The sequence below is a fragment of the Dreissena polymorpha genome, chromosome 3 (assembly GCF_020536995.1).
Source record: "Dreissena polymorpha isolate Duluth1 chromosome 3, UMN_Dpol_1.0, whole genome shotgun sequence".
NCBI lineage: Eukaryota > Metazoa > Mollusca > Bivalvia > Myida > Dreissenidae > Dreissena > Dreissena polymorpha.
In genome coordinates, this window is record NC_068357.1 from 134,433,645 (window position 1) to 134,456,551 (window position 22,907).

The 22,907-nt window shown below is 37.6% G+C and overlaps 2 protein-coding genes across 3 annotated transcripts in view; one reads left to right on the forward strand and one right to left on the reverse strand.

Annotated features, from left to right (window-relative positions):
• Positions 1-22,907, reverse strand: part of LOC127871537 (RNA-binding protein RO60-like) — a 25,372-nt gene continuing 2,465 nt past the window's right edge. For both annotated transcript variants that reach the window (XM_052414571.1, XM_052414572.1), the window contains exons 2-10: positions 21,947-22,065; positions 21,303-21,529; positions 16,555-16,738; positions 15,021-15,327; positions 14,746-14,887; positions 14,171-14,336; positions 3,102-3,178; positions 2,694-2,880; positions 1-1,615 (exon numbers count right to left, since the gene is read on the reverse strand). In XM_052414571.1, the coding sequence (XP_052270531.1) occupies positions 1,156-1,615; positions 2,694-2,880; positions 3,102-3,178; positions 14,171-14,336; positions 14,746-14,887; positions 15,021-15,327; positions 16,555-16,738; positions 21,303-21,529; positions 21,947-22,065 (1,869 nt within the window). In that variant the 3' untranslated portion in view covers positions 1-1,155. The remainder of the gene's footprint in view (positions 1,616-2,693; positions 2,881-3,101; positions 3,179-14,170; positions 14,337-14,745; positions 14,888-15,020; positions 15,328-16,554; positions 16,739-21,302; positions 21,530-21,946; positions 22,066-22,907) is intronic.
• The window catches only part of LOC127871547 (uncharacterized), a 26,439-nt gene continuing 15,788 nt past the window's right edge, over positions 12,257-22,907 (forward strand). Inside the window, exon 1 of the mRNA XM_052414590.1 lies at positions 12,257-13,181. The gene's annotated coding sequence lies outside the window, so the exon portion shown is untranslated. The remainder of the gene's footprint in view (positions 13,182-22,907) is intronic.

The following is a 22,907-nucleotide window of genomic DNA, read 5'->3' on the forward strand; positions in this document are numbered from 1 at the left end:
GAGGTTAATGAATTTTAATAAGAACCGATACTTCATTATATTTCGTACTTCAAAATTGTTGTAAGTACAATAATCCTGTAATAATTGTTTGAGCAATAAAAGTAACTATCAACGTATCGCGACACTTATGTTTTTAAGAACGTCAATGTTTAAATGTTAGACGCAGTCGTCGATCTACACATGTCCCGGATTACAAAAAAAATCAGCAGCTATTATTTACGTTTCCATCCTCGAGTATTCGATCCGTGTTCCTCCTTTTTTTCTTGTTAAAGGATAGAAAGTTACATGCTAGAAGTTTCCGTTAATACATTTAGAAGGTGTTGATCGAAATATCAAATGTGAAAAAGCTAGAGTTCCGGCTGTATCGTCACTTTTATACTATTCCGCGCCTTGGTACTTGAACCGGTTCTCTTGTTCCTCGCAGCCCACCAGAACACTCCCTTTTGAATGACGTAGGTGGCGATTATGTTTTTTTTAAATTCCGAAAGAAACAATCAGCCCTAAAGAAATACAACCGTCTCGGATCTCCATAAAGTCTTTTATCGTTCAGCCCCTAATATGTTATGCTCATGTTTTCGACAATAACAATAGTGAAGTGTAATCACACTCGTAAGGCACAATATTTGAACACAAGTACATACATAACAAATATGAATATTTTCAAGCGACAATGGGCACCGAAAGCAGAACTAATTTCAAATCACGGACAGTTTACACATTTCATATACTATTCCTCATGGCAATACGTAAGTTATAGGATCAAGTCTGTCTGCAATATCATACAGGTAATTATTGCATAATTCGCGACCTGTCAATTGTGTTTCTGTATAAAACAGTGTCCGGAAAGCATCGTTCCTTAATAGATTGTCATATAACAAGTTTATGATTTGTCAATAATAACTTCATATCGCAATATCATATTTAAAAAATATATTTCAAATTAGCAAATTCACTTTTAGTAATTCAATAATCAGTGAGCGTGGATTAATAGGTAACTATTGAACGATTTGTGAACATAACGATAACTTTTTTCAACTAATCACTATCATTGCAATTTTATTAAAAGTCCATAAAAAGTTACTGTCATAACAAAATGTTCGAGTTGATTTCTAATATTTATGTTCATTTTAAACTGTGACTTCGGACTTGGTTGTTCTACTGTTTCTTTTGGGTTGGTTCAGTTTTAACGCGTCGATCGAGCTCTACGTCATTTGACCTAGCCGCTGACAATTCAACAGTGGTTTCATCATCAGTCATTTCAACATCATCAGGGTTTTCAGTATTTTGCTCACCAGGCAGGTCGACCTGACTTTCACCAGAAATTACCCCTTGCATTTCATCCGACATATCATCAGGACCTCCAATAATCTGCGCGCCAGGCAATTCAGCCAAATTTGCATCAGGCCTTACACCTCGCATTTCCCATCGAATAAAGTTGTCAATCAATTTTGGGACGGATGCATCAAATACGGAAATATTCAGCATATGAACATCGTCCTTGTCGGCCAAGGAATGTGGAGAGTCGTTCAGGCCGCACACTATCAGCTTGACCGAAGGATTGTTGCAGTACTGTCTGTACTTTACCATGTCGTCAGCAACATGCGTTTCTGTGTACCTGATTTGAAACAAAATAAGAATTTCGATTGGGAAACAACCACTGAACTTTAATCGAGTAACATTTACATTACATGTAAAATATTAAGTCAAAGTTTACTTGGTAACACATGTAAAAGTACATAAGAAACGCGATTCACAGAATTAGGTCGGGGTTTTACAACTGACGTGGTGTATTATGTATATTTAATGTATACTGTTAATTTTTCCTACTTTTACCCCACTGAATTTTCAAAATTAAAAGTATACGCGCATTCGATTTTTCTCAATCCAGATAGAATTTTTACTCGGTAGACATACCATACATGTAGTAACGATTTACTTAAGGATATGCAGTCACAAATGCATGTTGGCAAATAATTGTAAGCGATTCTTCACTTTCTTGTCTTAAAATTCAATTTCGTTAAGTAATCTTCTCCTATCATAAAACTGCAACCGCCTCTTCAGGAATATTCCAATAAAAGGAACATGAATAATTTCATTCGAAAAGCGATATTACGTTACTGATATGGCAGATACAAATGCATAGAAATAATCATATGTACCCCCCAGAACCATAATCACGATATAAATTATTATCAACCCTTCTTTTCTTTTTATTTAAGTCAAATGATCCATTGACTATGCAATATATAACAAAACATAATACAACTCTAAAAACGTAACAAATGATTTAATCTGTGTTACCGCTTTAAACGGTTAATTAGAAGCATTGCTGGTTTCCACCGGTTGGATGGCGCGCATAACTTAACACTTAGCCATGAATCTGTTACTTACACAAACGTTTCAATACAGGTTAACCTCACATCGTTATTTAAATTGAACAAATAAGAGAAATTAAAATCGATTAACGCAATGAAATGTATTTGTGGTTGAAAATGCACCATGGCAAAAGAATCTCAACTTTCTGGGGAAAGATGAAATGAAGTTTATACAGATATCAGCTACATTCCTTCTTTTTTACAACATATAAGAAAGTGGAATCATACAGTACTGATTTAGATCATCGTAATTTTTTTGCCGACGAAAATTATTAAATATTTTGCATTGGTTAAATTTAGAAATTAACCTGAACTTACGCATTCTCACAATCAACGTAGAATAGGAAAGCGTCGATGTCTCGCAATTTCCTTTCCATTGCGTCTTTAATCGGCAGCGACCAGTCGGCTTCCCCGGGCAGATGCAAGCTATTCAATCTTGTTAAAACAGAGTCCATCTTTTCATTTCTGTCGACGTCTAAGATTTCCATTTTGTTACCACCAATGGCTGAAACAGAACAAATAATGCATTGTTCTTGTGCTCGATTATGGCAAAAATTTATGCACTCCGAATTAGTTCTCGTTTGTTTTAATTTAATGTAAATCACAGTCAGCCACCGATCACTATATGCTCTCATAAAAAATACAGCAAACTGAGTCATCAATGTTAGTAGCTTGTTGGGAGTGGTTGTGTTAGGGTTGATGTTTGTATTAGTTCCTAGTCTTGACCTGCAATCACGCAGTTTTCTTCTGTTCTTGCCAGTGTAACACTCATCACAGCTGAAATTTCGTTCACGGGCAATTTCCTGAAAGGGATGATAAAGCTATTGAACACAGTGACGTCATTGAAAGCAAGATTCGTATTACGGAATGCTCTCTCAGTATTAAAATCAACTTCAGGGCATAAGTCACCTAAATTAAACGATTCAAAAACTTAATATTAAATAAAGCAAAGCCTCAAAGCGAGCTCGATTAATGTTTATTAGACGAAACTAACAAAACACTTAAATAAAGATATTTTTTGAATTAAATTAAATGCGCTTCCCGGCAGAAGAACGTGGGGTTGGTAAATACTGGTATAAAAAATAAGGAAATGAACTTTTTTATGTTAATCAGCAATAAAACAACAAACGGGCCTTATTTAAGGGTTTCATGTGACCTGATGAACTGAACTGTTAGCCCAAAACCCCGCACAAAACCGATTGTCACACTATCAGTTGCCAGCATTGCAACCACAAGTTTACCTACGAAGGTCAGATCGGGATTCGAACCCGAAACCACCTATGAGCCATCTACTGATACCGGCCTAGGTGCTCTACCAATTAAGCTATCTTACCTTTTGAAAAAGGTATAGGTAAACTGCAATGCTGTATAATAGCATGATTATCTTGCTTAGGTATATTAAGGGTTCCGCGGGATGGAATGAGTGGGAAGATCAAATCAAATTGAAAGCCGATTCCCCTGTGCATTAGTTGATGGTAACCATAATGCTCGCAGAAGGTGAAAAGAGCAAACAACAGTAGTTTGTCAAACATCCCCACCTTTAGCCAAAACACAATAGAATAGCCTAAAGCCCTTTCTGTATTTACAAACTTTTTGTTTTTTAATCGAAACATCATCATACGTTTGCATAAATAAAGTTTAATTAATAAATAATTAAATGCCTTCAGCGATTTGATTTTATATTACGAAATGTATTACGTAGTAAATCGTGTGACGTCATTTCTGTGACGAAACAAAATGGTTTTAATTAAACTATCTGGAATAAAGGACATGTCAGACGTGGTGTTTTTTAACATTATTTGTTATATGTTTAAAGCATCGAACAAATGCCAAACGTATTTCGGATTGTGTGTTTATCATGCTGCAGCTTTAATGCAAACAGGAATACAATAAAATAGTGTGGTTTAAACTAAGTTTCGATAAAGACGTGGAAGAATAGAAGTGGAAGTGCATATCGTTCCAAGGTGTTTGTTATTAACTTTGGATTAAAGTTGTCAACTTAATTGTTATAGACAATGGATTAACGACGTCATTAAGGTAAGCGTGACGTTTATACTAAATTCATTTTTTTTTATAAACTCTTGTTAAAGCTGAAATAGTGTCATCAACTTATGCTACAAAACGGTTTCAGTTGCAATAGATATTTTAATATCCCAATTGTGTATTTCGTTAAATTATTATTATGTTCGATTATTTTGTTTATTTTGTAGTCACTTTATAATGCTAATGGTGTGTTGCTCATGGCAAGCCTCGCCGTGTAATCCTTTCTATAACGCTTCGGACAAATTCCAGTACTCAATGATACTTACATAGTATTCTGTCCCATCTCTTTGAAAAAACCACACGCTGTACAAAATGAAGGCATTTGTATAGATGGCATTTAAACAGAATAATTTCGTCCTAGTTTATTGTCACAGTCTGACAAGAAACTAACAAAAAAACTTAAGTAAAGATAATATTTTAATTAAATTTTAACATTTCACGAAGTTGTTGTTTAGAATAAAGTATAGTCGTTTGTAGCCGTTTCTTTAGCTTAGATTTTCTTTTGCTCAATTTTCTTACATTTCAACCAATCAAATGCGCGAAAATTATAAACATCGGAACTACAGTGCTAAATTTGGTGATGACGTCATCGAACGGGGGAACTCCCGGAATGAAGACAACTGTTTTACACGAAGAATGCTGATCATATGATATGCGTTGTTCGAAATATAGTCACAATAAATACAGAGAAGAATTTTAGAATATTTAAAAGCCGTAAATCTGATCATTTTTATCTATTGTATCATTATGATCAATCAAGAGACGCCGTTTATTTACTTTGAAAATTTCCACTTCCAGTTTCCGGTTCGGATATTGCGCGCGCAGATACCAAACTTTTCAAAACAACAACCTGTTGATCTACAGTTCAATGCACGTGTAAACGTAATGCTCGCTTCTGGAGCAGCCTGCGGCTTCTCTGTGAGCTCGCTAATATGAAATACGGCAAAGCCTCGAAGCGAGCTCGATTAATGTTTACTAGAAGAAACTAACAAAAAACTTTAATAAAGATAATTTTTGAATTAAATAATACAAGGTGCTTCCTAGCAGAAGAACGTTTAGTTCGTAAAGACTGGCGTCAAAAATAAGGAAATTAACTTTTAATTATTATGTTAATCAGCAATTAAACAACAAACGGGCCATATTAAAGGGTTTCATGTGACCTGATGAACTGAACTGTTAGCCCCAAATCCCGCCCAAACAGATTGTCACATTATCAGTTGCCAGCCTTGCAACCACAAGTTTACCTAAGAAGGTCAGATCGGGATTCCAACCCGAAACCACCTATGAGCCATCTACTGTTACCGGCCTGGGTTGCTCTACCAATTAAGCTATCTGACCCTTTGAAAAATATATAGGTAAACTGCAATGCTGTATAATAGCATGATTACATTGCTAAGGATAATCAAGGGTTTCGCGGGATAGAATGAGTGGGGAGATCAGATCAAATTGAAAGCCGATTCTTTCTGTGCATAAGTTGATGGTTACCATAATGCTTGCAGATTTTTTTCGTGGCCGCTCGATTAGCTACCTTAAAAAGTAGAACTTCATCTTCCGTGACTATAATATTAAAAAGGTGAAAAGAGCAAACAACTGCAGTTTGTCGGACATCCCCACCTTTAGCAAAAACACAATAGAATACCATAAAGCCCTGTTCTGAATTTACAAACTTCTTTGTATTTTAATCGAAACATCATCATACATTTGCATAGGATATAAAGGTCAAGGTGATCGTGAGGCGCAACTTTCAATTCTGTCATCAAAAAAAAGTTTGTTTGTTTTTTGTTTGTTTTTTTTGGGGGGGGGGGGGGGGTTCAGTCAGGTATCTCATTTGTTTGTCACCAGATAGCATCCACTTCTAACAGCCATCTGTTCTACGAAGCAACGCATAACTCTGTCCAGCTAAACACCTGCAAAAACGATCTTGTCAAAAGTAATATATATTTCGGACGAACTTTACGGACATCCTTCAAACGGTACAACAATCTAATAAAGAAGTACACCTCCTGAAATGTATCTTCACTTTTGTTCTTATTTTTTATTTCTGGTCGAGTTAAGGCCACCACTGTCCAGATGATCTGACATATCCAGGTTTCGGATATTACTTCCACAACAGGATCACAGAATCCAATGACTGCCACCCTAACCCAGGCCAAACATACAGATTTCCCTGTGTTGAGTGCCAAAAACATTGCAGATCCAACTAGAATGCTGTATGTTGTGACTCCTGCGATACCTGGTTTCACACAAAATGCCTGAACATGCCCATTGCTGTTCTCTATGACATACAAGACACTAGCTGGGTCTGCTTTTGTTGCGGCCTACCAAACTTCTCAACTTCCCTCTTTAACTCAATGACTGTTGACTCCATCAACACCTCTGTAGCAACAGAGAACTCCTACAGAACCCATGGAAGCCACATAAACCAAAGTCAACACTCAAGCCCACTTGATGCTCAGACGTCAAGCTTCAGCTCTGTACTGTCGTCACCGGGCCCCCACAATTGTCCTCGTCCCCTGTCAGGAATACCAGACAACGTGCACAAACACAAGCATCACATAGGATATTGCTGATCAATTTCCAGAGTTAGCGAGCAAAACGATCTGAATTCTGGCTACTCCTCCAAGAATCGAACCCCGATATCGTTATTGGCTGTGAAACATGGCTGCACAACGGCTTCTATGAGAGAGAAGTTATCCATGCAGGGTACAACTTCGTTGCCAGACGTGAAAACCACTATGGCGGAGTGATGAGAGCAGCAAAGGATAGTATAGTTGGAACAGACATGGCCCTGACAACTCCGAATGAAATCCGTGCTGCACGTTTCGAATGCCAAGGCAAGCAAACCCTGATCATCGGATCACTATTCAGACCACCTAATAGCCACCACACATACATGGAAGAAATGAGTACTGTAATCAACAACCTACATCAACATAACTCAGATGCCACAATATGGATTGCTGGTGTCGCTAACCTGCCAGACATCGATTGGAATACCAATACCATCAACGTTAACTCATACTCTAACAAGACCAACCACACACTTCTTGACATCGTAGCTGATTTAGGGGTAGAACAGTGCGTAACATCCCCTACAAGAGGTAACAACATACTCGACTTCTTCATAACAAATGGGCCACCACTGGTGGAGAAGATCAAGCCAGTCCCAGGCGTCAGTGACCACGACATTGTATTTGTGCAGGCCTCAACACGCGCTCCTAGATCCAAATCACCCCAGAGAAAGATTCTGCTTTGGAACCATACTGATCTCGTTACCACCCGCACAACTATTGACGAATTTCGTGACATCTTTCTCAACAGACATAACTCAGATACAGACATCAACACTTTGTGGAAAGAATTAAGCAGTTCTGTATTAACACCATAGAAAAACATATTCCATCAAAATTTGCAACACAACGTTACAACCAACCCTGGGTGAATCGAAAGATCAAGCGCCTATCAAGACAAGGGGGCCCTCAGGAGATCCAAACATAATGGGAAACCAGAAGACCTCACACGATATAAACAGCTGCAAAAGACAGTCCAATACGAGTGCAGACGGGCATACAACACATACATCAGCGATACTGTATCTGAAGATCGCAACCTTAAGAAGCTGTATTCCTTCATCAAAACAAGAAGATGTGACAGCAGTGGTATTGCCCTCCTGAAACATGAAGGTCTCCTGCATAACGACCCTATTTCTAAGGCTGCAATCTTGAATGAGCAGTTTACAAGTGTATGCACAGAAGAGAACCAAAGTAACATTCCAAAGATGAGCGGAACACCATTCCCATCAATGGCAACCTTCAACATAGGAAATGAGGGTGTACACAAACTCTTGCGAAACCTGAACCCACACAAGGCAACATGATCTGATGCCATCCCTACAAGGTTCCTACAGGAATTTGCAAGCGAACTATCACCTATGTAGACCCTCATCTTTCAGGCCTCTCTGTCACAAGCCTGTGTGCCTGATGACTGGAAGCAGGCATTGGTGGCTCCCATATTCAAGAAGGGCGACAAAAGCACCCCTGCCAACTACAGGCCTATCTCCCTCACCTCTGTCTGCTGTAAAGTTATGGACCATATCATGTACAGTCAGAAAATGCAGCACATGGGAGACCTGAAGATATTATCAGACTCACAGCATGGATTCATAAAGCGCCGGTCGTGTGAGACGCAGCTACATCTGACCTTACAGGACCTTTCGGAAGCTCTTGATAACGGTTAGCAGATAGACGCCATCTTACTCGACTTTAGTAAGGCTTTCGACAAGGTCCCACACGAACACCTTGCTGTGAAACTGAAGCACAACGGCATCAGTGGAAACATACTCGCCTGGATCAGAAGCTTCCTATCAAACTTAAGTCAACAGGTACAGGTTGAGGGTGTACAGTCAAACACAGCACCAGTGACATCGGTTGTCACTCAAGGCTTAGTGTTAGGACCCTTGCTCTTCCTGGTGTACATCAATGACATGCCCTCCAAACTTAAATCCACAATAAGGCTCTTCGCGGATGACAGTCTCCTGTACAGAAAGATCTAGTCTCCAGAGGATGCACAGATACTACAGGATGACCTCAATGCCCTCCAAGAGTGGGAAACAACTTTGAAGATGTCCTTCAACCCAGACAAATGTGAGGTACTGAGGATTACAAGAAAGCAAACCCCAATACAAGCAGACTACAACATCCACGGGCACCAACTAGCCTTAGCCAAGACAGGAAAGTACCTAGGTGTGACACTTGCCACCGATCTTTCTTGGAAACCACATGTGGACAGCTGCACTAAGTCTGCCAATAACTCCATCGCTTTTCTCCGCAGAAACCTCTCCAGCTGCCCTAAAGACATGAAGCTGCAGTGCTATAAGTCACTAGTCAGACCTGTCCTCAACTACGCATCAGCAGCTTGGGACCCTCACATACAGACATGTATCCAACAATTTGAGGCGGTGCAGCGGAGAGCAGCGCGATTCATCACAGGCAATTACAGGACCACAAGCAGCACTAGCCAGATGAACGCAGACCTTGGGCTACCTACCTTAGAACTCCGCCGCCAGCACTCGAAACTCCTGATGATGTATCGGATCACCTATGGTCTTCTCGACATTCCAGCAACCGATCCCCTCCGGCGATCGATCACATCTACACGAGCACATGGACTAGAAAAGCTGGATGGTGCAGTGGTCCGTTACTGGATACCATACTGCAGAACAGACACATACCGTCACTCCTTCTTCATCTCCGGAGCTCGATTGTGGAACCAGCTACCAAAGCACCTTAAAGTTCTACAGACTACAGAGTCATTCAGGGAAGGACTGGCAGGCCTCCAATTCAAACATTGAGCCTCCCTGACTATACATTATTATAAATCTTAAAGGGACTGTCAACCACGACGACGAACAAAAGAAAGGTTGTAAAATACCGTTTTTTTTTTTAAGTATTAGTTTATATTGATTAAAGTATCACGACTGGTATATTACATTACTTGCAAAAAGTTGTTAAGTTTTCATATTTTCTGTATACTTGGTAATAAATTTTACTGGGTATGTCTACCAGGTAAATACCAGTTAACTATAAATAACGCCAGTAGATTGATCATCATCGACAAGTGGTAAACCAAGAAACGCAAATTGTGCATGCGTAGTGAATTGTATTTTATATATAAAAGGATCAATCTACTTGCGTTATTTAAAGTGTGTAAATCGTTATGTCACCTATTTTCGCGATGTACTTTCGATTTCACATCGCGAAATTTTAATACCGAATAAACTGAAAATATGAAATTTTTTCATGTAATGGTATATACCAGTCGTGATATTTTAATCAATATAAACTAACAATTGTAAAATATACGGTATTTTAAAACTTTTTTTTTCGTCATTCGTGGTTGATAGTCCCTTTAAAGGTTTTATTTTTTAACTGCACTCTCACGATCACCTTGTAAATAAAAAAATGTACGAGTATGCTCCAGAGTGAGATTAGTACATCACATGAATGAAGAAGAAGAAAGTGTTGAATTCATTTTTGAAATGCCTTCAGCGATTTGATTTTATATTACGAAATGTATAACGTAGTAAATCGTGTGACGTCATTTCTGTGACGAAACAAAATAGTTATATTTACATTCACTCTTAATTTTCTTTAGAAAAATTAATGAGTTCATTTTGCGTAACCCGTAAGCCGGCGATACCGCCTTCGAAGGCGGAGCTTCTAAAATCGGACCAATGGTTTCTAGACGCTTACGCATGGTTATACAGTGACCAGTACCGCGACCGCACTACTTTTGTAAATATAGTAACAAACATGAATAAACATTACCCGTTTGTTTACTTTTGTTTCTTTGATGTTTCATTTCTCAATGTCTCGATTTATCCCATCAATTTTCTTAGTTGTCAAATATTTCTGTAAAAATATATTACCAAACCAGCTTTCCGTATTTTATTCTCATCACTTGAATACGCAGTTTATGACGTATCTTGTGTGACGCCATTTCGGTGACGAAACATTTTACGAAAACAATATGGACGTGGTGTATTTTTTACAATTAAATATTTGTTCAAAGCATCGAACGAATCCAAAACGTGTTTCGGATTGTGTGTTTGTCATGCATAACACCTTAAGAAAAGACACTGGAAGTGTATATTGTTGTAACTTGATTGTTATCAGCATTGGATTAAAGTTGCCGTTGAGGTAAGCGTGTCGTTTATACTAAATTTAGTTTTTATGACCCCTGTCAAAGCTTAAATAATGGCATCAATCTATTCTACAGCACAGTTTCAGCTGCAATGGATGTTTTAATTTTCCAAATAATGTGCTACGTGTAATTATAATTAATAGTAAAACTTCAGAACTCCTTTTCTTCGTGCAGGAATAATGAATAACAAAACCTTAAGGGGCGGGTCCTAGCTGTTCCCGAAACTAAGATTACAACATGTGTTGCCTCCCTAAAAGCATACAATTCTAGTTTTTTTTATTCTCGAATATGTTTTAATTGTTTCGAATCAAAGGACAAATATAAATATAAGGATTGATTCTTATTTTTCGGGCGTTTATGCAGTATGAACGCTCAGGGCGAGTTTTGAAAATTCCGTGAAGCGCGCTAGCTTTTTTAATTATTTAAACTATCTGGAATAAAAGACATGTCGGACGTGGCGATGTCGGACGTGGCGTTTTTTAACATTATTTGTTATTTGTTTAAAGCATCGAACGCCAAACGTATTTCGGATTGCAGTGTTCGACACTAACGATTCGGAGTAAGGAGTTCTTTGGACTCCCTCTTTCGGAAATTTTGGAGTCCGATCATACTTCAGGTAGTCCAAAATTATGACACTTGTTTTATATCCTATTTTTCGGCTTATGACACATCTAAATCATAAATTGATTGAGGTCCTTTGCATTGCAAGTTGTTTCAATAAAACTTGTAAATGGAATTTCTTTGTTTTGCGTACATAAACTATAAAATGGACAATAAAAGCATCTCCATCATTGTAAAACAATAATAAGTATACACAATGCATCTTCTGAAAACATACTTGTAGAACAGACAGGGGTTTTCATGAGATGAAAGAAAAATACGTATTCGATTGCATAGTCCAAATGATGGCATTGTTCTGGTTTTGTATATGCTTCCGACATTACTTAGTTTTGATTGAACCCTTCTCACTTTCAATAAGACCAGCTGTCTATAATCTTCCTTGTTAAGAAAAAACTCTTACAGTTCTCAAGCAGTGGTTGAAGTGTGCAATTATGACTTGGTATTAAAAACTTCCTTCTGCAGTATGTAGAGGGTGACTATTAAATTATTACAATTCTAATGTGACAATAAACAAATGCAACTTAACGTTTTTATAGACAGTGTTCGATAATGACTATTCTGAGTAAGAGGATTTTTGTACAGAAGCTGAATTTGCGAAACGAAATGACTTTTTTTATAATTTAAAAGATGATTTTGAAGGAGTCCGACGGACTTCCTTGACACAAAAACATGGAGTCCGAGTCTCATTTCGAGGAGTCTCGGACCACCGGACTCCCGTTAGTGTCGAACACTGGATTGTGTGTTTATCATGCTTTAAATGGGCCTTTTCACAGATTTTGGCATTTTTTAACTTATTCATTAAATGCTTTATATCGATAAATGTAAACATTAGATCGTAAAAGCTCCAGTAAAATAATCAAGAATAAAATTAAAAAAAGGAAAAGAACATTGCCCGGACCAGGTTTCGAACCAGTGACCCCTGGAGTCCTGCCAGAGTCCTGAAGTAAAAACGCTTTTGCCTACTGAGCTATTCCGCCGAGTACACATACTTGACGTATTTTATACCTTATATAAGCAATCTTCATAGTTTCACAAAATTTAACGACAAAAACAGAACTCTCCAAATTATTCAATCGTTTCGCGTTGCAACGCTTTATAATTTTTAGGTTTTAAAATCGTCAAAAGATGCATATAATGGCTATATTAGACCATGGTAAATGTTCAGTATTACTGTTTCCTCACAAATATCATAACTAAAACGAAAATTTGCGAATCTGAAACAACTTGTTTCAATTTTGTCAATTTACCAAAGCGTGAAAAGATCCCTTTAATGTAAACTTGATAGTAATACAATAAAATAGTGTGTTTTAAACTAAGTTTCGATAAAAACTTGGAAGAATAGAAGTGGAAGTGCATATAGTTTCAAGGTGTTTGTTATTAACTTTGGATTAAAGTTGTCAACTTAATTGTTATAAACAATGGGTTAACGGTGTCATTAAGGTAAGCGTGACGTTTATATTAAATTAAGTGTTTTTTTTATAAAATCTTGTTGAAGCTGAAATTGTGTCATCAACTTATCCTACAAAACGGTTTCAGTTGCTATAGTCTTGAATAGATTTTGTGCTTTGTTAAATTATAATTATGTTCGATTATTTTGTTTATTTTTTAGTCACTTTATGATGCAAATGATGTGTTGCTCATGGCAAGCCTCGCCGTATAATCATTTCTTTAACGCGTCGGACAAATTCCAGTACACGATGATACTTACATAAGTATTAAGTCATATCTCTTTGAAAAACCACACGCTGCACAAAATGCAGGCATTTGCATTGATGGTATTTAAACAGAATAACTTCGTCCTAGTTTATTGTCACAGCCTGACAAGAAACTAAATAAAAACTTAAATAAAGATACTATGTAAATTAAATTTAAACATTTCACGAAGTTGTTGTTTAGAATCAAGTACAGTCGTTTGTAGCCGTTTCTTTGGCTCCGATTTTCTTTAGCTCAATTTTCTTACATTTCAACCAATCAAATGCACGAAAATTATAAACATCGGAACTACAGTGCTACTTTTGGTGATGACGTCATTGAACGGGGAACTCCCGGAATGAAGACAACTGTTTTACACGAAGAATGCCGATGCGTTGTTCGAAATATAGTCATTAAAATACAGAGAAGAATTTTAGAATATTTAAAAGCCGTAAATTTGATCATTTTTATTTATTGTATCATTGTGATCAATCAGGAGACGCCGGTTTACTTCGAAAATTTCCAGTTCCGGTTTCCGGTTCGGATATCAGGTTCGGATATTGCGCGCGCAGATACCAAACTTTTCAAAATAATAACCTGTAGATCTACAGTAAAATACACGTGTTAACGTAATGCGCACTTCTCGAGCAGCCTCTGGCTGCTCTTCGAGCTCGCTATTAATTGAAACTGGACTGAAATACATAAGTATAAATTATTGATGAATTAACATCTCTTACCAGTCTCCTAATTTGATTGTACGGTCGCTGACGCTATGGACAAAGTAGATTCGTTTTCCGGTGGGTTGCATTTTTGAGAACGACCTATAAAAGGCTCTTTCTAGTGCGTCTCCTATCCTCTGTATTGGTTTCCACAGAGTGGATCTCCTTGCACTCTGCTCCTTATCTGCATAATCGTACATTTAACTTGTAAGAATTCATATAAGTTGAATAATGCATGAAAAATTCAATTTCATCCGATGATTATTATTAAATGCAAATGTTTCACAACATTTTTAGTATATATAAACTGTTGTTTTGTTGGTTTCTTAATATGCAACAAACCCTTAAAAGCATGTATTAAATCTTTCGCGCAATCATATTTAACTTAACACGCCACTACAATAATCGAAGTATCATCGTAAAACAATTACTTTTGTTTATTTTTCTTTCGCATAAATTAATATCTTCATTAGAACTGAGTGTTTTTTAATTTACATTGACGTGTAATCTCTCTTTCCAATAACGAGCATATGTAGATCTACAATAAATGGAAAATGACACAAAACACGTTGTTAGAAACCATGCACTTTTACCATGAGCTCTGTCTTTCATATATTGAGTTCTCGCCTTATACAGCTTCAGTGGATGCCATACTTTCCTTGGTCCTCCACGCACATCTTCCACGTGGTCTTCAAAGTCAGTGTTGATGGAATCCAATTTCTGTACAACTAATCTCTAATAAGCACACCACAAAATGAAAATAATACCATTCCAACACAGTTGCACAAAGATGCATTAAATAATATAACATGCTTCATAAATAAGCAGCAGACACATTATCACATCTTGTTACAGCTGTATGACTTACCAATGACTCCTCTCCATCTGCATCATCAAAGACTGTATGGCAAGTCATGAGTCCGAGCTTGCGAACCGTTGCTTCGATTGGCATTTGCTGCAGTAAGCACATCAATACTGATCGGGTTTTCAGTAGCCTTGTCGGACACTGTTCCCATGTTAAACGGTGAGCTCTGATAAGGTTGCAAAGGTTCTCCGGATTGTCTGTGCGTTTTGCATCATCGAGCGCTGACATCAGATTGGTAATGTTCACCATAGTTTGTGTGGTGACATCAGTAAACAGTTCTTTCGCCTCGGTGTAACCCTTTATTATGTATCTGTAGTTAAATAAAGTGATTGCTCATTTGCTTTAGATAAAAACTAGCGGGTGGTATTATGAATTCATGTCCCTCTTTATGCTATGTTTATGATGTCCCGAGAGATCGAAAGAACAGGAGTGTTATAGATTGCAACAGATAAGCCGACAACAATCAAAAGGTTCCGATGAAAACAAACATAACGTACACGCAGTTTTCTGTAAATGCATATTTAAAAATACTTTAATTCCCATAATAGCACCAATTTAATCATTAAAAAAAAAGATACTTGGGTCAGTGAAAAGCTCTTTCGTTAATCTTTCCATTAAGTTTGATTTCAGTCTATCCAGTAGCTGCGTAGAAATAGAGGAGACACACTGTGCATATAATGCATATTTTAGATACAAAACTAAGACTCATATCGTGGTTCAGTGCCCAACACATCTGGTTAATTAAGCTTCTCACCACGCTAAGTGACAATGGTTCGTCGAAGAAATTGAACGGACACTACTACATCTTTCCCTTCAAGTCCCATAACAATGAGAACAATCATGGCACTGGTCAGCATACTTGGTTTTCATCATTAAGCTCCCAATGAAAACTCCGAACAAATCTCGAAGATGAGCATGCTTCGGTTTCATTTTATATACTATATAGTAAATGAAGCCTACATTGAAATTTCTTGCTGACGAGGAAAACATATATATATGCCCAGATACAACACTCATGACGCCTATATTGCAAAGATGTTTGGAAAAATATATATACATGCATTAACGTGTGCAATTGAATTGGAAATACGAAATTACAGGCATCGCCAACAATGAAGAATACACACTGAACTGTTTTTGTAAAATTGTATATGCATATATCAGTATGTTTTATTAAAATCATGTCAAAAGGGGTCATAATTCCCGCCGCATTCACCTTGTGCGTCATACGTTGAGGTACAGTAAAGTTGGCCATCTTAAATTTTGTTGGTTTAAGTACAATGCCCATATAGCCCATACATGCTGTCGATATTGGTTCTTTATATTGCCAAGTCATGACGCATATGAGTTGCCCACATGGGACCTATATAGGCCCCTTACATCTTTCTCACTGGGATGAACCACTTATTCAAACTGCAATCAGATGAACGAGTTCATACATGCTGCAAATTATATTAATTATGGACACAAGTACCGATTGGCGTGCATTTTCCGTGTTAATATATACACATGTACAAAAAGATCACAATTACTTTACCTCAATATAAGTTGAATAACTGGGTCTACACTTTTAACATGGGCCAGTCGAATAACATCAACATGGGAGATGCCGCTCCGGCGTTTATACTTGGTTACAAGGTGGAACAATCTCTCTGGATTATTTTCAAACTGCCTGTACCATCTTGATACCGCTCGTCTGTGTGCCCGTCCCCAACCGGTACCTTTGGTTTAAAATAACGTCACACAATAATATGTTTTTCTTATATAATATTATTGATAAATTAATAGCTCTTATGTGTATAGAAACTTGCACAATTTATATTTGACCAAACTATTAAACATGTGTTTTAAGCAAGATCGAGTGGTCATACTATTCAAACACAGAAAACAGGAATTTAACACAGCATACAATGCATGACAAATAAATGTATAAAACACGAGCCAAAATCTCGCTCAACAGTCAAGGTCATGTTCATGTGTTACCTATTTAAACTTAGAGTTATTGAAGAATGTATACAGGGTGCAGAATCAACGGGGGTTTCGTGGTTTAAACACGGGCTGGACAGAATGTAATCACACCTTTCAGAACTTTATTTTTGCAAATATCTCAAGTTATTGAAATACATTTGCAAAAATCTATAGAGTATAGTGCATAAAAGACAGTTTTTCTTGCTATATGTGCCGATACCTTAAGGTATAAGAATAAGTCATTGAATACGTCTGAAATCATTGACACAATTTTACGTTGCGTGAAACATAACCGGCCATTAACCGTGTACAACGAATGCAGTAAAAATGAAATTTTTGAACAAGAACACATGCTTATTAAATCAGGTTTTTATCTGATTTTGGGGAAAGGGCCTGGCCTTTTTTGAGGGGAAAAAAATCGCGCGAAATGCCGAATTTGGGGGGAAAAATCACGCGAAACGCCGGATTTTGGGGAAAATAAGGAAAGTCTTAAATAATCAATTTAACATATTTTACTGTTTTTAAAACAAATTCAAGGCAACAGATAATTTAATTATGCAATATGTTCTATTTTCTACACTGGATCAGCTTAACTCATGTAGTTAAAGTTTAAACAAAAACAACAACAAAATTAAATTGGGGGGGGGGGGGGGGTGGAATGAAATCTGGGGGAAAAATTTACCTGCTGAGGGGAAAACAAATCCGAGGGGAAAGGGACGTTTTTTGGCGGGTCACAAAGAAGCAAAAAAAAACCTGTAAATACAGTAATTCTGATGTATTTCGAATTGCCATAAGCAGCATAAAAATCTGTCGTTTATGTACTAGTTGAAATTATTAAGAAAACTTGTTTTAAAAAGGTATTTGAAATAAAGCACCTCTTACCGTCGGGTTAAATCCTATAAAGTTTAAAACTGGAACCCCAAAAAGTAACGTGAACCTGCACCCTGGTATATCTGTATGGTGTACGAACCGGTCCAAAAGTCTAAACCGTATGACACGATCGTATCAAATCGATTCAGATGGTTTTGACTTTTGGACCGATTGTACGCTTAACTGTTTGATGCGAAACCGTTTGATACGACTCGTATCATACGGTTTACGATTCGTATCATGCGGTTAACACTGAATAAATAAGTGAATTAATATTTATAAATATACATTATATATATATATATATATATATATATATATATACATATATATCATTATCAATTTATTCAAACGGTTTCGGATCATACGGTTTAACGTACGAATCCGTCCAAAAGTCTTAAAAGCTTATCATACGGTTTAAAGCGTTTCATACAGTTTATAAACCATATGATACGGTTCTAGCTAAACAGTATGATTTGATTCAGACTTTTGAACCGGTTCGTACACAATACATCTGCTCGTAGGATTGGAAGGTTACATCGGTTGTATGTAATGTGGCGTAATCATGAACATGATGATTTGTAAAGGCTTAGATAAATGCTTAATAATAAGGCACATTAAACAGATTACGACACTTTATTTAATTTTTACATTTTTGCTTGTTCATTTCTGACTAAAATATTATATTAGGAAATCGCCTACCCTCGGTCTCATTTTATTTATCTCCAGAGAAAAACTGGAGAAACTATAACACTGGTTTGGATTGGTGATCAATCTAAATATCACCGTAAGATGTGGTTTTGGCCAACCTTAACGAAAGTTTTAATCTATTGGAGATTCGCAAACAGGAGTCAACTAAGTCATGCGTTTTCTACGGTGGCATAGAGGTGACATTCATTTGCTCTCCTCTTTTTTCTATGGCCACGAGATAGAAAAAAGAGGAGTGCAAAACTAAATGAAACCGGAGTGCAATTAAAAAAAGAGCGGTGCAGTAAATAAAGTGCATTAAACAAAAGAGGGAAGAGTTTTCGCTATCTCGAGATCCCGAGTTAGTCAACCAATCAAATTTGCGTAACATGTGTAAATATTCTATACGCATATATATAGCTGGGTCAAAGCAGGCAAGGCTCTGATATAACATAACATAATACTACTATTAGTATTACTACTACTACTGCTGTTGTTGCTGCTGTTACTACTACTACTACTACTACTACTACTACTACTACTACTACTTCTACTAATACTACTACTACTACTACTGCTGCTACCACTACTACTACGACTACTACTACTACTACTACTTCTACTACTACTACTACTACTACTACTACTACTACTACTACTACTACTACTACTACTACGACTACTACTACGACTACTACTACTACTACTTCTACTACTACTACTACTACTACTACTACTACTACTACTACTACTACTACTACTACTACTTATATTACTACTTTTACTAGTACTACTACGACTATTACGACAACTACTTCGACGACGACGGACGACAAACGGACGACCGACGACCGACCGATGGTCGACGACCGAGGGACGACTGATGGACGACCAACGGACGACCGATGTTGAGGGACGACCGAGGGACGACTGATGGACGACCAACGGACGACCGATGTTAGGACGAGGGACGACCGACGGACCACGACCGGAGGACGGACGATGGACGACCGACCGACGGACGACGACGACTACTTCTACTACGACGACTACTTCTACTACTACTACTACTACTACTACTACTACTACTACTACTACTACTACTACTACTACTACTACTGCTGCTGCTGCTGCTGCTAATACTAGCAACAGCATCAGTAGCAGTAGTAGTAGTAGTAGTAGTAGTAGTAGTACTAGTAGTAGTAGTAGTAGTAGTAGTAGTAGTAGTAGAAGTGACAGTAGTAGTAGTAGTAGTAGTAGTAGTAGTACTAGTAGTAGTAGTAGTAGTAGTAGTAGTAGTAGTAGTAGTAGTAGTAGTAGTAGTAGTAGTAGTAGAAGTAGTAGCAGTAGTAGTAGCTGCGGCAACAACAACAGAAGCAGTAGTAGTAGTAGTAATAGTAGTACTAATAGTAGTATGTTATGTTATATCAGAGCCTTGGGACGTTTTCATTAGCTGATTAATTTGAGGGGAAAAGATAGTATTTGATTGGCTGACTAACTCGTGGCCACGAGATAGCTAAGTCGGGATCTCGAGATCTCGAAATTCTCTCTTCTTTTGTTTAATGCACCCTTCCTTTATTTACTGCACCGCTTTTTTTTAATTGCACGCCTCTTTTATTTAGTTTTGCACTCCTCTTTTTTCTATCTCGTGGCCACGACATAGCTATCTCGAGATCCCGACTTAGCTAACTCGTGGCCACGAGATAGAAAAAAGCGGAGTGCAGTTTTAAAAAAGAGGAGTGAATGTCACCTCTATGCATCTCGAGATCACGACTTAGCTAACTCGTGGCCACGAGATAGAAAAAAAGAGGAGTGCAATTTATAACAAGATGTGTTTGTGAAACACTACGTCCTCGTATATGACGTTTGACCTTGAAGGATAACCTTGACCTTGACCCTTCACCACTTAAAATGTGCAGCTCCATGAGATACACATGCATGCCAAATATACAATTGCTAGCTTCAATATTGCAGACGTTACATTACGTGAGCAATTTTGACCCATATATTTGACCTTGAAGGATGACCTTGACCAATCACCACTCAAAATGTGCAGCTCCATGAGAAACACGTGCATGCCAATTATCAAGTTGCTATCTTAAATATTGCAAAAGTACTCATAAAATGAGCGATTTTGGCCACATATATTTGACCACTGACCTTGAAGGATGACCTTGACCATTTACCACTCAAAATGTGCAGCTCCATGAGATACGCATGCATGCCAAATATCAAGTTGCTATCTTGAATATTGAATTATTGCAAAAGTGTATATTAAATGAGCGATTTTGACCCATATATTTGACCTTTGACCTTGAAGGATGACCTTGACCTTTCACCACTCAAAATGTGCAGCTCTATGAGATACATATGCATGCCAAATATCAAGTTGCTATCTTCAATATTGCAAAAGTTATTGCAAATGTAAATGTTGGCGCAAACCAATAGACCAACAGACCAACCAACCAACAGACCAACAGACAGGGCAAACACAATATGTCCCCCACTACTATAGTGGGGGACATAAAAAGAGGAGTGAATGCCACCTCTTTGCCACCGTGGTTTTCTGTATGTTATCTTACTGTTGACATAATTATTGCTGAATGAAATTTCCACATTGATTTTATTGGTAACATTTTGCCATGTTTGGAAAATTGTGTCACATTTTAAGGGAAACATGTTATTTTTTTCCATTTGGAAACAGCCGAATATTGTTTTTAGTAATTTTAAGCAAAACAAATCAATGATCCATATTAATACCTGGTCGGGAAATATCTTCGCAGTATTTGATAAACATAAACAGGTCGGTTGGAATTCTACATATGTTGTTGAGGTGCGAGTACGCCATCAGTTTCACTTCGTCATTGGACCGTCGGCAACAGAAGGCATACGCGTAGATCAGTGCATCTTGTCGAGCGTTGCGTCTGTGAATGCTGATCTTGTATATCATCTGAACTACTTCTAATCCGCGCGAGACGCGAAATAACCTTCAAGTTGATTGAAAGAGGCACGAGTTTAACACGAAAGCTTCCAATTACAAATAAAAACATGTGGCACAATAGACAGTTTTGTAGAGAAACACATTAATAAGAGTAACTCAATGGCACATAGAAGTCTGTGTGTGTGTTTTTACATTAAGACGATTCCATTTTGCTTTTTAGTCATTTACAGATAAATTGATGAGCAGCTAGCAGCAACAAGGCGATGTTTGTCAGTACCATCGCAAGTATCATATTCAGTGTTCTTAAACTCCTAACAAAAAACAAGGCACAACGTCTTTTGGGTGGGAATGTTCAACAAGCCGGGGTTTATTGCCATAAAGCATGAACTTTATTGAACTATATGTATGTATTATCATTATAAGTTCAATCTTCGTACAAAGAAGAAATCATTTAAATACACACCCTTGTAAGATATCATTTATTGCAGCGAGTTGTCGTGGTACTGTTCCCGCGAAAATGAATCTCTTCAGCCTTTCGATATCGGTCATTTTAAAGACGTAACAGTTTGCATCATTCACAATCTGCAATTATATACAATTAGATTTATTAATTTGTTAATGGCTACACGAGTAAACGTAAAGTATCCCCAACAATGTTTACAGTCCATGAAATTCTTTAACACCAACCGATTCCTGAATATTCTTAGTCGAAAGAGACAGTAAGACAGACAGGCAGACGGACGGACGGACGGAAAGACAGACAGAAAGGCAGACAGACAGGTGATTCTAGTACCCCCCCCCCTCTTAACTTCGTTATTAAAGCGGAATGATGTGATACAAACACATTGAACGGTCTTGAAAATGACTCAACACTCACAACCGAATACGATGCAGTTCACGAGATTATTTGAGTCGTGTTCTGAGAAAACTGGGCAAAATGCATGTGCGTAAAGTGTCATCCGCACAGGCTAATCAGGGACGACACTTTCCGCTTTAGTGGTATTTTTCGTTTAAAGGAAGTCCCTTTTTACCGAATATCTTGTTTAAGCGGAAAGTGTCGTACCTGATTAGCCTGTGCGGACTGCACAGGCTAATCTGGGACGACACTTTACGCACATCATTTTGCCCAGTTTTCTCAGAACACGAAACATTTTTGAACTGTCGCATCGAGGTAACGCACTTTCGCTCTATGAATAAACAAGGCGACGACGCCAAATCAAGATTTCTTGGGCACGAGATGACGAAATTACGATGCGTGATCGCTGTAATACGTTTACAAAATATATGCGCAATCTTATAACATTTCGTCGTGCAAGTGCAAAGCAACTAGACACTAACACAGGTGGTTAGCTTGTCGCTATGATATTAATTAGTGAAAACATCATTTTGAATGATAAATATGAATCATATTTTAACGAAAATTC